This window comes from Sturnira hondurensis, unplaced genomic scaffold, assembly GCF_014824575.4.
Source record: "Sturnira hondurensis isolate 20B ecotype Veracruz unplaced genomic scaffold, ASM1482457v3 Scaffold0015596, whole genome shotgun sequence".
In the NCBI taxonomy this organism is placed as follows: domain Eukaryota; kingdom Metazoa; phylum Chordata; class Mammalia; order Chiroptera; family Phyllostomidae; genus Sturnira; species Sturnira hondurensis.
This window is the reverse complement of record NW_028088227.1, coordinates 5,076,619-5,092,464: the sequence shown is the minus strand read 5'-3', so window position 1 is coordinate 5,092,464 and position 15,846 is coordinate 5,076,619. Positions and strand designations below refer to the sequence as shown.

General features: G+C 38.1%; 1 protein-coding gene across 1 annotated transcript in view; it reads right to left on the bottom strand.

The window, feature by feature from the left end:
* LOC119000346 (catenin alpha-2-like) overlaps nt 1-15,846 on the bottom strand; it is an 895,408-nt gene that overhangs the window by 739,791 nt on the left and 139,771 nt on the right. The window contains exon 2 of the mRNA XM_037065306.1: nt 10,384-10,490. Within this exon, the coding sequence (XP_036921201.1) occupies nt 10,384-10,485 (102 nt within the window). The 5' untranslated portion in view covers nt 10,486-10,490. The remainder of the gene's footprint in view (nt 1-10,383; nt 10,491-15,846) is intronic.

Genomic DNA, 15,846 nt, shown 5'->3' with positions numbered 1-15,846 from the left:
GCCAGAGCAGTCGGCACCACAGTTGTAAACATGCAACTAAATCATTGCGCGTTTACACCACATTCAATGATTTAAGTCAGCGAAACAACATTATCCATCAAACTAATGTTAATTTCAGCATTTTGGTTTGTGATTTTTTTTGGTGCTTATTTTACATATTTCTTTATGAATAAACATATGTACATATCTAATTCCACATTCATAATACTTTACATGGACTCTAGGATTTGGGTGGATTTTGCTTTGTTTTGTTCTTTTTTATTTCAAAGGGCCCCATACATTACTCAAGTTTCCAAACACTCCAACACGGCTGGCCTTTTAACAAGGAGAGTGCTACTACCAGCTGGTGGTACACATCGACATTCTGAACATAATCCCAAAAGAGAAATTAATCTAACTCCAGACTATATACTAGTCAATTAAACTCCTATCTCAGAAGCAGCAGACACAATAACTGTCAAATAATCTATTGGGTTGGCCAAAAAGTTCATTTAATTTTTTTTCCACACGATGGCTCTAATAGTACTTAGTGTCTTTAGCTTACTCAAAACAATTTTGTTAGATTGTATTGTGACACCTGTCATATCAGCATACATTTAAAATAAACATATCAAAATTGGTAAGTTGTTACGCAGCCATTCTAATATTGAAGATAGAAGAAAATATGCAGCATTTTTATGTGTTATGCTTTATTATTTCAAGAAATATAAAACACAACTGAAATGGTCAAAAAATATTTGTCAGTGTATGGAGAAGGTACTATGATTGATCAAAGGTATCAAAGTGGTTTGAGAGTTTTCTTGGTAGTATTGACATTTTAGCCAAATAATTCTTTGCTGTGGGTCTATCTTATGCACTGGAAGATGTTCAGCAGCACCCCTGGCCTCTACCCACTGGAAACCAATAGCAGGAGATAGCCGGCACACTCAAAATATCCAAATCAACAAAGTTTTCGGTGAAAATAAAAATGTGTCTTTTCTTTCATGGAAAAAACCTAAACAGACTTTTTGGCCAACCCAATACCATATAACCTCAATTGAAGAATTACAAAATAATAACTACTTTTAATTACATACACATATACATACACATATATACACACATATACACTAAAAATAGCAATTTAAGAAGTGTTTATATTAGAGGATAAAAGAATATTTTAAAACAAAACTTTATAGTCTTTCAATTAAATATTACTTCATGGGAATAAGGTAAATTTCTAAATCAGAAGCTCACTACTTATTCTTAAATCCTGTTTTTAATATATATTATTCTCTTCCCAACAAGAAAAGATGCAGAGGTTTTCAAATTGTGCATTTAAAAAACTCAAAATTTTAGTGTTTATATGAAAAATAACTGGTCTTTTAAATTTTTTCTTTTTTAAAAAATTTTATTTTATTTATCTTTAGAGGGGAAGGGAAGGAGAGAGGGAGAGAAGTATCAATGTATGGTTGCCTCTGGTGAGTTCCCTGCTGGGAACTGGCCTGCAACCCAGGCATGTGCCCTGGCTGGGAATCGAACCGCGATCGTGTGGTTCACAGGCCCGTGCTCAATCTACTGAGCTATGCCAGCTGGGGCTTAAATTTTTTCAATTATAAGGATAATACATTTGATACTGTGGATTAACTCTTGACCCAGAACAACCTATGGATTAGAAATTCCACTTTTTACCTCTGGAGTCAAAAATCCATCCATGACTTCTGACTTCCCCAAAACGTAAATTGTCCCTTTGTACCTGCAGGAGTTTGCTTCCAAATCTGGGAATGCTCAAGTCCCCAGTGAAAAATGGCATAGATAATGCATATAGTTGGCCCTTCATTTCCATAAACTTTCCACTGTGGATGAAAAAGAGTATAGGTATTTATTGGGAAAAAATCCACAGATAAGTGGACAGACATAATTCAAACCTATGTTGCTCAATGGCCAACTATATTTTCCTGTTTTAATTTGCAGCTGATTTAAATAGATGAAAACTATTTTTGTATATTTATCTTATATTTAGCTACCTAACCCATTCTCACACTAATTTTAATGGAATATAATTATATCATAAAAGTAGGGTTTTATCTGTCCTATTCCCATGTTCACATGGTACATCCCTTTATTTTAAAAGTTTAGTCCTATCTCTATTTAGAGTTTTTATTAGAAATAACTGCAACATTCTATAATGGTATATATTTACCTACTGAAATATTTTTTTTATTTCCTGCTAATAGGCTATCATTATATTCCATTAAAAAATTCCTATATATGTTGATCTCTTGATATACTGCTGGATGCTACTTAGTATATTTTATGTAGTTTTTTTTCATTTAAATTCAGAAATTAGATAGAATCATTATTGTCCTTTTAAAAAGTCATTGTAAAGTATGTTGGATTATTAATATTAAAATTATGATTCCTAAAAATGAGTAGTTATTTATCTTTTTCTATAATTGAAATAGTTTAAATAACATTGTGATTATGAGTTCTTTAAAGGTCTAATAAATCAGCCATGCATCCATCTATTCTGAGGCTTTTCAATAGCAGACCTTTAAACAGCTTTCTAAAACTTGTATGGCTTATTTTAGTTTTGCACTACCTCTTGAATGAAGTTTGGTAATTTAAGTTTTCCTAGGAAGTGGTTCCCTGCCTCTGGATTGATTTCTATGTTTCATTGGTGTAGAATCACATGTAATATTATTCTACCGACTTCTTTTAATCTCACCTGTTCCCTGCTTTGTCATTTACAATCTTATATATTCTTTCTCTACATATTTTTCATAATTTGTGCCTTGAACAATTTTTATTGGACATTCCATAAAAGAATCAAACATTGATTTTTTAATCCTTTTAATGGTTGCATTTTATTTTAGTGATTCCACTTTTCATTGTTATTAAATTCTGTTTACCTAAGTTCTTTTTATGTTTGTTCTAATTTTTAAAGATAAATACTGACTTCCGCCAAGATAGAGGCATAGGTGGAAACACTGTGCCTTCTCCCACAACCAAGTTTGAATACAACAAGGGTTTGGAGAACAAAGACGCAGCCAAAGAACAGAAAATTGAACTATACAGAAGTCCAACAACAACGAACCGTTCTACCGGACAGGTAAGAGGGGCGGAGCCAGCAGTGGAGCAGGGTCAGGCAGGAAGGATCCCCCCTACCACCCCAGGTGCCCAGGCATCCGGGGTAGCGCCCGTGGACCCAATGAGGGCTTGGGACAGCGGGAGTGAGAAGTGAGACGGACCTCGCAGCCCCTAGCAAGGAACCCAGCAGCGGCTGACCACAGTTGCACATTCGAGAGCAGTGGGACAAATGGAGAGGCCCACGGTGGTGAGCGGGAGGAAGCAAAGGATGCTTGCCATTGCCTTCCTTTGGCTCCGCCCCCACATACATCATCACAACCCAGCGACTGGGTCGCCCGGCCCTGGTGAACACCTAGGGCTCTGCTCCTCATAGGTAACAGGCACGAACAATCCAAAATATGGCTCAAGAAGAACTCAAAGCCCCAGAGCCGATAACTCTAAGTGACCAGTGTGGGGGTCCGCCAGGCCTTAAGGGGGCCAAGGACAGAGTTCTCCACTGTGAAAATGGTGGACAAACTTGGTTTCTGGTCCCTGGAGCCGGCGGGTACCTTGACACTTTCCTAACCTTTTAGTTCCCAGCCTTGAAGGACACAACAAGGCTCTGGCGCAGGTGTCATGTTCCCAGATGGTTATGAGAACTTCTTGCCCTTGGTAGCTTAAGGGAGTGCACGAACTTTGAAAAACAACATTGTTTCTAGTTCCCTGCAGTCTTGCTTTAGGCATTAACAGTTTGTATTTAAGACAGCTGTTGCTTGAATAAAGTNAAGAGATAAGGGGACAGTCACCTACAAAGGAGTTCCCATCAGACTGTCAGTGGATTTCTCAAAAGAGACCTTACAGGCAAGAAGGGTCTGGAAAGAAGTATTCCAAGTCATGAAAATCAAAGACCTACTACATCCAAGGTTGCTCTACCCAGCAAAGCTTTCATTTAGAATGGAAGGGCAGATGAAGTGCTTCTCAGATAAGATCAAATTCAAGGAGTTCATCATCACCAAGCCTTTATTATATGAAATGTTAAAGGGACTTATCTAAGAAAAAGAAGATAAAAAATATGAACAGTGAAAGGGCAGCAAACTCACAGTTACTAACAACCACACCTAAAACAAAAGCAAACCAAGAGGACAGCTAGATCAGGAGTGGAACCATAGAAATGAAGAACATATGGAGGGTTAGCAACAGGGGAGTGGGAGGAGGAGAAGGGGGGAGAAGGTACAGAGAATAAGTAGCATAGACAGTAGGTAAAAAATAGATAAGGGGGAGGGCAAGAATAGTAGGGGAAATATAGAATCTAAAGAACTTGAGACATGTGGGCATAAACTAAAGGGGGAAGGGTGGGGGAGGGGTGTGTAGGGTGGAGGGAAATGAAGGGAGGAATAGAACAACTGTAATGGTATAATCAATAAAATACATTAAAAAATAAATAAATAATAAAGATAAATACTTAGTTTATTTTCATCTCTTTTTTTTTAAATAAAGGCATTTGAGGTTAAAATTCTATATTGAGCACAGCTTTTACTGGGTATCTATATTTTATTAGGAAGAGATCTCCTTTTCATCACTATATGTAGTAATGAAAGTTTGCAATTTCCCTTTGGTTTTAAAAGTTATCTAAGAGCTTTCTTAATTTTCTAATTTTTTAAAGTTTTCTAATAAAGTTGGCTGGTAAAATGTTTTAGCTTATTAATAATTAGTATCATGTAATGTAGCCTGTTACAGAGCTTTAATTTTCTGAATTAAAAAAAAATGTCAGGCATCTTTTTCAAAGGCTAAACTTCCTAAGATAAATCTCTCATCATTTGAAATTTTGTGACTTCTATAGTGTAAAAATCATTGAGAAGAAATCTTGCCATTTTGACATAATAAGATAAATACACAAACTCGTATACATTATGTTTGAAATAAAGTAAAATTTTGTTGGCTATTTTAAATATTTAACAACAGTAAATTCCTGATTTCATTTTCTTGTGACAGTGAATAAATTTTACTGAGAAACCCTTAACTTTAGATGTTTATTTCTTCCCTTATCCATCTTCATCAGCTACTACAGGATAGCTATAGGCATACTGCGTCAGCAAATATTGATACAAACTTTATTCAATTTATAAAGTTGTATGTGTGTTTGTGTGTGTGTTTGATACAAAGAAGGACTTGGTTTAATTTTTTTATTAGTGCACATTTTGATTTAATGTTGATCATGGAGTTTTTATCTAATATTTTCTTATCTCTTCCTACTTATTCATATATCTTCCATGAGTCATCACATAATGTTGCATTTCAGGGGACAGAATGTGTAGTTTTGATAGCACAGCCATAATATTGTGAAAAAATAATACATAAGATGTTAAACGTAACATTTTTTTAAAAGAATGATTGTTTAAATCAGAGTAGAAACAATAGGAAGAAACAGAAACCATCTACATATCAGGAGATATTTAAGGGATATTAAGACCAGTTGCTGTGCTAAGTCACTGTGCAAAATTCAGTAAGAGTTTTAAGCATTTTCTTGCATTAAGTGAACAAATATGAAATAGTTTACTGTTCTTACTTTTAATATATATTTTAAATGCATTGTTTTCATCTGACAGAACACTTGTGGATAACCAGACTGAAAAATATACGGAAAAGTCAACTTTTAACTGTAAGTTTAGATATGCTATTATTNTCTAATATTTTCTTATCTCTTCCTACTTATTCATATATCTTCCACGAGTCATCACATAATGTTGCATTTCAGGGGACAGAATGTGTAGTTTTGATAGCACAGCCATAATATTGTGAAAAAATAATACGTAAGATGTTAAAAGTAACATTTTTTTAAAAGAATGATTGTTTAAATCAGAGTAGGAACAATAGGAAGAAACAGAAACCATCTACATATCAGGAGATATTTAAGGGATATTAAGACCAGTTGCTGTGCTAAGTCACTGTGCAAAATTCAGTAAGAGTTGTAAGCATTTTCTTGCATTAAGTGAACAAATATGAAATAGTTTACTGTTCTTACTTTTAATATATATTTTAAATGCATTGTTTTCATCTGACAGAACACTTGTGGATAACCAGACTGAAAAATATACGGAAAAGTCAACTTTTAACTGTAAGTTTAGATATGCTATTATTCTTTAGATGGTCCAAGAACAAAATTGAAGTATAAATAAATACGAAAATTTTAAGAAATACAAATCAGCTTATGCATAACATTGTGCTTGCCCAAGGCCATATTCACTCCAATCCTTTTCACCAACTTACTTTGCTTTATGGCTAGTATGAGTCTGATTACATAGCTATCAAAAAAAGAAAAATGAAAACTACATTTACTCAAATTTACTTTATCCCAGGCACTATGTTTAAACCTCATCTCACATAAACTGTATGATAGGACGAAACACACTGATACGAAACAGGAAGTGAAAATCTGGAGGCTAGGAGAAGGCAGTCCGCCTGTAACTGAGCCACCCGATCCTTCAGATTCTGAAGTACCTCCTGAGCCAGTCTTTCTCAAGCCATCTATGAAAAAAGACGGTATTTTTGCTATTCCAATAGCTCACAAAAAATTTGTAAAATACCACAAAATAATTTAAATATTTTTAAAAATATAACTCCAAATTTATTAGATTCAACAGACATAAAATTATTCCAAAAAATTGTCATAAAATTTTCAAAGCACTTATTCTCAATTTTGGTACTTACTGCAGACCAATAACAAACGATTCATGGATCAGGCTTAGTTCACAGATAACAGACTCAGCAGTCAACATACTCCCAAATCTAAGGGGCTATCAGTATTAGCTGTGTCTTTAAAAATATCTTACAGAGCTAACGGGACTATAATCAAATAAAAAAGTGCACATAAATCTTATAAAATGTTTCTACAATTACATACAAAATGTGTACTTCCTAATCCTTAGAACTTGTGAATAGGTTACTTTAAATGGCCAAAAGACTCTGCAGATATAATTAGGTTAAAGATCACGAGATGGAGAGATTATTTTAGAATATATAGGTAGTACCAAGGTAAAGGGTATTCATAAGAGAGAGGGAGGAGAATTAGAATCAGAGACTAGGTGTGATGGTAGAAGCAGAAGTCAGAAGGAGACCCTGAAGCTGCTATGTTGCTGGCTGTGAAGCTGGAAAAAAATCACCTCAACCAGGAAAAGCAGGTGCATTCCAGAAGCTGAAAAAGGCAAGGAACTTCTTCCTTAAAGACCTAGCCCTATGAACATGAATTTTAGACATTCTGACTCCTAAAACTGTATAATTAATTTGTGCTGCTTTAAGCTACTAAGATCTTGGTAATTTGTTATAGTAGCAATTGGAAAATACAGATTTTGGTTGTGAGAAGCAGGGGGCTGCTGTAACAAATACCGAAAATATGGAAGTGGCCTGGGAATTCATCATGAGCAGAGGCTGGAAAGATTTTCGGGAATCATGATAAAAACATCCTAGACTGCCTCGAGCAGGCTGTTAGTAAAAATATGACTATTAAAGACCCTGCTGGCGAGAAACATAATAGAGAAAGCCTATACTGTCTTGGATAACATCTAAATAATTATAAATGGACTATCAGCAGAAATACCAATGGTAAAGGAGATGCTGGTGAGGGCTCGGAAGGAAATGAGGAACATGTTAGAGGCATACCTCAAAAACATTGCAGTTTTGGTTCCAGACTGCCACAATAAAGTGAGTATCTCAATAAAGTAAATATATACAATAAAGCGAGTCACACAAAGTTTTTGGTTTCCCAGTGCACATAAAAGTTATGTTTACACTATAATGTGTTTTATTAAGTGTGCAATAGCATTATGTCTATAAAAATATGCACCTTAATTAAAAATATTTTATTGCTAAAAATGCTAACAATCATTCAAGCCTCTAGAATGTCATAATCTTCTTGCTGATGAAGGGTCTGATCTTCAATTTGTAAAAAACAATGTCTGCAAAGTGCAATAAAGCAAAGTGAAACAAAACAATGTATGCCAGCATCAGAAGTTGGAGGAAAGGAAATCTTTACTACAGAGTGGCAGAAAGCTTAGTAGAATTATTGCCTACATTTATGTGGCAATCAGAATTGTAAGTGATGAACTTAGAAAAAATTCAGCTGAGATTTCCAAAGTGTTGAAGAAGTGGCCTCGTTTCTTTTTCTGCTCATAGTAAAATGTGAGAGGAGAGACATAAATGGAGGGAAAAGCTGTCAGGCTGAAAGGAACTCGGAATTAATGATTTGAACAATTCTTAGCTTACACAGATTGCAAAAGGCACTGACATTAGAAGACTCACTATCTCTGTAGAGAAAGCTAGCTGCATCTGATTAATGTTTGGTTAGTGCTTTGTAAGGTTTAAAAGCTCAGAATATTTTGTCATACAGAAAGCTTTTTGAAGAGATCAGGAATGCAATTCACGGATCCCTTCAGCCATTTCAGCAGAGGCCAAAAAAAAAAAGAGAGAGCAGTTGAGATTACCCAGAAAAGTTCTCAGATGTAGTCTTTTTTTCCAACAGAGTGAATCTCAGAGACATACAGGGGAGAACCACAAGTGTTTTAGGAATGTTGTATCAGTAGATAGAAACACTACCAGCTTGGACTAAAAGAAAGAGAAAAAGACTAAAATTCAAAGTGCTGGCTGGTCTCTCAAAATTGTACCAGACAGGAAGAGCACTGATAGAAACACAGCTGGAAGTACATGATATCCTTAAGAATCAAGAATAGTAATTAACAGGAGGGAGAACCAGGCCCAGGGGCAGAGCCTCAGGCCACAGAGATATATTCTCAGGCTTTGAAATCTGGAGTTTGCCCAGTTGGATTTCTAAACTTCCTAAGATTACTAATTCTGTTTTCCTTTCACTGTCTTCCTTTCTAAATGGGAATGTCTGTTACTATTACCACACGCCTGCCCCACCCATGCACTCAAGCAGTATGTAATTTGTTATCTAATAGTTTCACAGTACACAGATAGAGAGAAATTTGCCTGGGGGATGAGTTAAAACCAGAACCTCCCCCATACATAATGTAGGTTATTTAGTTGAAATTGAACTTTTAAGCTGGTGAATGTAGATGTGATTCCAGACTTGAGATGACACCATAGTGGGTTGAGTCTTTGGGGGATCTGGGATGTGGGAATGTTCTGCATGTGGAAAGGACATGAATTTGTGGAGGGCAGAGGGCAGGCTAAATAAATTGAATAATGATGCCCCAACGGTGTCCATGTCCTAATTCCTAGAAACTGAGAATATGTTACCTTAAGCGGCAAAAGAGACTTTACAGATGTGATTGGATTAAGGATATCAGAAGAGGTTATTCTGGAGTATCTGAGTGGATCCACTGCAGTAGCAAGGGTCCTTATAAGAGGGAGGCAGGAGAAGATATGAGGGCGAATCATATGAGGTCAGGGAAAGATTTAATGGTGCTACATCACTGACTTTAAATATGGAGGAAGCAGCCAAAGAAGACATGTGGCCTCAGGAAAGTTGAAAAGGCAAGAAAACGGATTTTCTGCTAGCACCTCCAGAAGAAATACAGCTCTGTCAATACCCAGACTTTAGGACTTCTGACCTCCACAGCCATAGAAAGATAAATCTGTGAAGCTTTAAGCCATTAAGTTTATGGTACTTTGTAGCTATAGAAAAAAAACTGAAGGGCCTCTACTTAATTTAGTATAATATGTCTCTACAAATATACTTCAAAATATAATATTTCTCTACCAAAAAATCTTGAATTTTTACATTCATAAATTTCTAAATTAATATAGCAAAGAATATGCTTCACAAGACACTAAAGGTAACTATCACAATGTAAAAATCCTGAAAATATTTTTTTCTGTGTGACAGTCATCTTGTCACATTATGGCAAAGTGACAGCCCCCAAATGGAACATGTCATCATTCTAACATGATGCAATCCCCCTTGTAAACTAAAGAAGTAATTCAGTAAATAATATGTGCTCGGCAGTAGCTGATACGGTTCTTCCAAACTGTGCATTGACATCCAAAAGTATGCTAAGAACGGTTTATTTAGGCTTTGAATGCATTACTTCAAATCAGAGGCCCCTTCACCAAGTCCCCGTCTTTAATTAGCTCATCAACTCAATTTTACAATTCCTGTGAAGAGTTTTTTTAAAAGGCATTTGAAACCCTATTGGGCAAGAAAACTGTCCATAGTTCAGGCAATAGTCAGCATTACAGCATGATTCATTCACTCTTAAGGATTTCTAAGTTCACAGACCATGGTGACGGGCACGTGCACCTGTCACACAGGAACATACGCACGCACATTGCACAGCAGTAACAGATACTTGCAGCCACGTGTTCCAACGCACCCCTCACCTGTGTGACGAGTGGCTCCAGAAGCCTCTCCACTGTTAGAGTCCGGATCTCCAAACTTTTGGGGTCCCATTTTAAAATGATAGGTGACGTTGCCGAAGTCATGCTCCCTAAGGAAACACATATTGTCAGTTAGAAATAATAATCACTGAAAGAATCTGTGACCTTGAGCATTCAAAATAAATAATTCACCAAAACTGAGAAAATAATTTGAAGATTATCTTTCTGGTCAAAACTTGTCAAGTTAGACACGGGGAAATCAGAACCAGAACTGTGTGAGGTGGTGGTGTTGGAATCAGATGAGAAAGTACAGATTCCTGAAGGCACCTGTCTGCATTAGACAAACACTTGGGACCTGACTGACACTGAAATATGTCACTCACCCAATATTCAGTACACAGTGCACAGTGCATGCTGGAAAACAGGCGGACCTTGTCCTGGAGTAGCTTACGGTTTCAAGGTACAACCAACCAAGGCAAGCAACATCTGTGCCTCAGTGTGCCCCAAGCTGTAATCGAGGAATACAGAGAAGGCTGAGGGAGAACCAGGAAAAGGATACTAGAATCACTCTGAGAGACCAAGACTTTCAGGAAGCACTGCAAACCCACGGTGATCCCCAGATGAGGGACCCCATTTCATAACAAAAGGTCACTGTGTTTTCTTCACATCATAACTGACCAGCGATAGTACTATGCTCTCTGTGGCAGCTGAGTTTCATTCTCTGACAGAGGAAAGATAACTTGCAAACGGGGTGGTGGTGGTTCTGAAACTAGGTCACCACTGTTTACTTGCTCTCCAATTTCTTGCTGCATTTACATTCTTGTCTCATAAAATCAGTGTCCAATATGGTTATTCATTTCATTCTAAAGCAATCCTTTCCACAGAACCACTGATATGCAAGTAGCAGCCTCCCACAAAGCAAGCACAAAATATGGTCCTGGACTCGGCGGAATAAATTATACATTCCATCAGGAGTGTGCTTCTCAGAGAGAACTTGACAGCTCTATGCTAAATATATTTCAACAACTAACCACTGGGCATGCAACCCTAGGTTGTACAAACTGAAGCTGCATCATTTGCTTTAATACTATCATAACTCAAACTGTTCATAGCTATGCTCTTCTTTGGAATCAATGTCTCTACTCAATTCCATCCTTATAAATCAATACAGGTGATTATTTCTATTAGGATTAACACTACAAAGAAGGTCTATCACAATAGGCACATACCTCTTTACTGCCCTGCTACAGCAAATCCTTTGGCAAACAGACTCAACAAATTTGCTTCAGGAAAAAAAAAAAAAAAGGCAAAGACACAGTGTGCTGGTATTTTACCTCTCTCCAAATGCCATGTTTTAAATAAACTCAGGGTAGCGATCCAACCTATGGACCAATTTAGATTTAGGTTCTTTCACAACTACAACATTTGGCATGGATGAGCTGCCTGTTCTCCAAAAACCTAAAAATATTTTGCATATTTCCCATTCACACCACCAACCTGCTAGATGGCAGCTCTCTGACGTGCATGCAATCCCCCTGCTGGCCAGCACACCTTCCTGTGCTGTGGCGTGATGAAGGTGCCAAATGCTTCCTACATGCGCAGATTTTCTTCATCCTTGATAAAGCCAGAACTAAGTGGGCTTGGTCCAGTATTTATGACACTGTTATTGCAAGTTTCTAAAGAAGGGCTTTGAAGATATTTTTCAAACCAATGGAGGGACTTCTGGCCAAGATGGAGGCGTAGGTGGAAACATTGTGCCCCCTCCCACAACTAAATTTAAAGACAGGTAAGTTTTAGTGAGAAAACGCAGCCAACACAGCGAAAATTGAACTGTATGGAAGTCCGACAACAACGAACCACTCAGCCAGACCAGGAAGAGGGGCGGAGTCAGCGGTGCAGCTGGGTCGGGCTGGAAAGACCTTTTGGTCTGACTGACCCAGGAGCGGGGGCAGTTGGTGGATCCCAGGTGTGGGGTGGCGACAGGCGGGCCCAGTGAGCTCCAACTGAAAGCACCAACTGGAAAGACTTTCTCAGGGTCAAGGGGCCAGAAGAGGCTCCCAGGCCCACAGAGAGTTCATTGGAGAGAGCCACAGGGTCCTGGAGAGTACATGGGCCCACACACCCGGGAACCAGCACCAGAGGGGCCCAAATTGCTTGTGGGAAGCTGCAGAGGGGACAGAAATCTGAGAGAGAGCAGAGCTGAGCAAAGCACCATTTTTTCCCTTTCTGACCCCACCCCCACATACAGCTTCACAACCCAGTGACTGGGTCGCCCTGCATGACAAACACCTAAGGCTCAGCCCCTCAAACATAACAGGTGCAAACAGACCAAACGTTATGACTCAAGAACAGCTCAAAGCCCCAGAGCGTATAATTCTACATGACCAAGAAATAGCCAGCCTTTCAGATGCACAATTCAAAACGCTGGTGACCAGGATGCTCACAGAATTGATTGATTTTAGCCACAAATTAGAGGAACATATGAAGGCTAAACTGACTGAAATGAAGAGAAATACACAGGAAACCAATAGTGATGGAAAGGAAACTGGGACTCAAATCAAGGGAGTGGACCAGAAGGAAGAAAGAAACAACCAAACAGAAAAGAAGGAAAAAACAAGAATTCAAAAAAATGAGGAGAGGATTAGGAACCTCCAGGACATCTTTAAACTTTCCAACATCCAGATTATAGGGGTACCAGAAGGGGGAAAGAAACAGCCACGAGTGGAAAACGTATTTGAACAAATAATAAAGGAGAACTTCCCCAGTCTGGCAAAGGAAATAGACTTCCAGAAAATCCAGGAAGCTCAGAGAGTCCCAAAGAAGTTGGACCCAAGAAGGAACACACCAAGGCACATCATAATTACATTAGCCAAGAATAAAATGAAGGAGAGAATCCTAGAAGCAGCAAGAGATAAGGGGACAGTCACCTACAAAACAGTGCCCATCAGACTGTCAACGGATTTCTCAAAAGAGACTTTATAGGCAAGAAGGGGCTGGAAAGAAGTATTCCAAGTCATGAAATCCAAAGACCTACAGCCAAGATTGCTCTATCCAGCAAAGCTTTCATTTAGAATGGAAGGGCAGATGAAGTGCTTCTCAGATAAGGTCAAATTCAAGGAGTTCATCATCACCAAGCCCTTATTACATGAAATGTTAAAGGGACTTATCTAAGAAAAAGAAGTAAAAAATATGAACAGTGAAAGGACAGCAAACTCACAGTTATTAACAATCACACCTAAAACAGAAGCAAACCAAGAGGACAGCTAGATCGGGAGCAGAAACATAGAAATGGAAATCACATGGAGGGTTAGCAACAGGGGAGTGGGAGGAGGACAAGGGGGGAGAAGATACAGAGAATAAGTAGCATAGATGGTAGGTAGAAAATAGACAGTGGGGAGGGCAGGAATACTATAGGAAATACAGAATCTAAAGATCTTGTGACACATGGACATGAACAAAAGGGGGGAATGTTGGGGGAGGGTGTGCAGGGTGGAGGGGAATGAAGGGGGGAAATGGGACAACTGTAATTGCATAATCAATAAAATATATTTAAAAAAATAAAATAAAATAAGATGCAAAAAAAACAGAAAAAAACAATGGAATAATGCATGGCATAATAATGATGGTGCACAAGGAAACCCTGTAACAAAGCTGGATTGCCAGTCATGAAGTCATTTCATGTGACAGTGAAAGATACTGGGTTACAGTGTGTAGAGAACTGCCATTGTTACATGGGCGTGCTTATGTGTATAATCTGGCAGACCAGGGAAGACACATACTTGTTATGGATGCTCCAATGCATAACTGTGAATGAATGACACACAAAAAAATGCAGAGGCGAGTAACAAAAAAGCTGGGGCAATCACAACAGAGACACTAATCTAGCAGGCACCAAGCAGAAGTGGGAGACACTGCAGAAAGATCACCCGCCCGCTGTGAGCCAAGAAGCAGAGTTAGAGCCTTGAGTTCTGAAGGCCACCAATGCCTTATAAATCTAAAATGAAAAATACAAGAGTTATTGGGGAAATCACTTGACTTAATTTATTCTTTTGGGGATCAATCTTTTCAGGCCCTTCTTGTGACACAGATGAAATTTAATACCAAAAACCAAGGAAAAGTTATACAGCATTAAATTGTTGAAGGAAAAAATCTAGTCATAGAAACTTTAAATGCACTTTTTCCAATCATGCATTTTTTGATATAGTTTGGACTAAAACTAGGATTCCCTCTCTACCCCATTTATTTTTAAAATTAGCAAACACCGAAAGTATGGGGCAGCGGAGGACTCTAAAATCTTTACCTCTAAACCCGAAGGTAGCTATCTAAGGCTCCTGCAGAATTGCCTCTGAGGAGCATTTAGCTTCATGTTAGCTATTGAGCATCAGGTAGAGGAAGGTGAGACGCTCCTTTGACTGCAATATTTGAGCTGGTATGACCCTTGTAATCTGCTGTTTCTAGAAGAAGCATTTATGTCCTGCTACTTTGGGCACACTTGATTGATTTCTCCTATTATCTATAGGAGAAATCACAGCTCCTAATACCTATAGGTATTAGACCTTGTATTAGAAATGTTTCTCTAACAAAGTCTTCAGCCAACTGAAATTGCATAAAAACAGAATAAAATTGATTGAATCCAGGTTAGGGATCATAATCACAACCTTGTAGATAAATCCATAGATGATCTTTTCCTCCAGGGTGCAAATAAGGACAAATGATAGCAGAGAAGAGAAAAAGAGTCAAATAACCTCTACAGCAAAGAAATGGGGCAAAAATGGTCAGCAAGTACAAATAAGACTTTGGTATATGGCTCCTGTGACAAGTATGCACAAGATCACTGACTCCCAGACAAGAATGCCATCCCACTTACTTTTATAAATTATGAAGGCAAGGAAGACACATTGGCTTTAGGGTAGATTAGACGGTTATTCAGAAGTCACTCCCCTATCCTTCACCTCCATGAGAAGAGAGTACTTTCCTACCCCATTATATTGAGCTTTGGCCAGTGGAATTTCAGGAAATATGATGTAAGCAGATGTTTGGAATGGGCTTACTTAGTTACACTTGCCAATTATGCTACTGTCTTGGGCCATTAGTTGCAGAGAAACCCCTGGTCCAAACAGGAAGGAAGATACATGAAGCAAACCCGAATCCAAGCTGAAGCTGGAGCCAGGCCTGGGTAGCCAACTCCCAACCAAACCAAAGACATGGAATCAAGAAATAAATGCTCAGTGATGTACCAGTTCTGTCCAGAAAAAGTCCAGCCATTGTTAATATAATGAGAATGGTTTGTGCAACATCAATGGCAGCCAAGGAGAGTGGACTGGAATGTGCACGTGTGAATAACAATGACTTTACTGTATTAGTCTCTGGGGGCAGTAGACACCGTTGAGTGAGCATGTGTACTGTGTGGCCATCTTATTCAAAATGGCTGAGCAAGTAGAGCAACAAATCTGCATCAAATTTTGC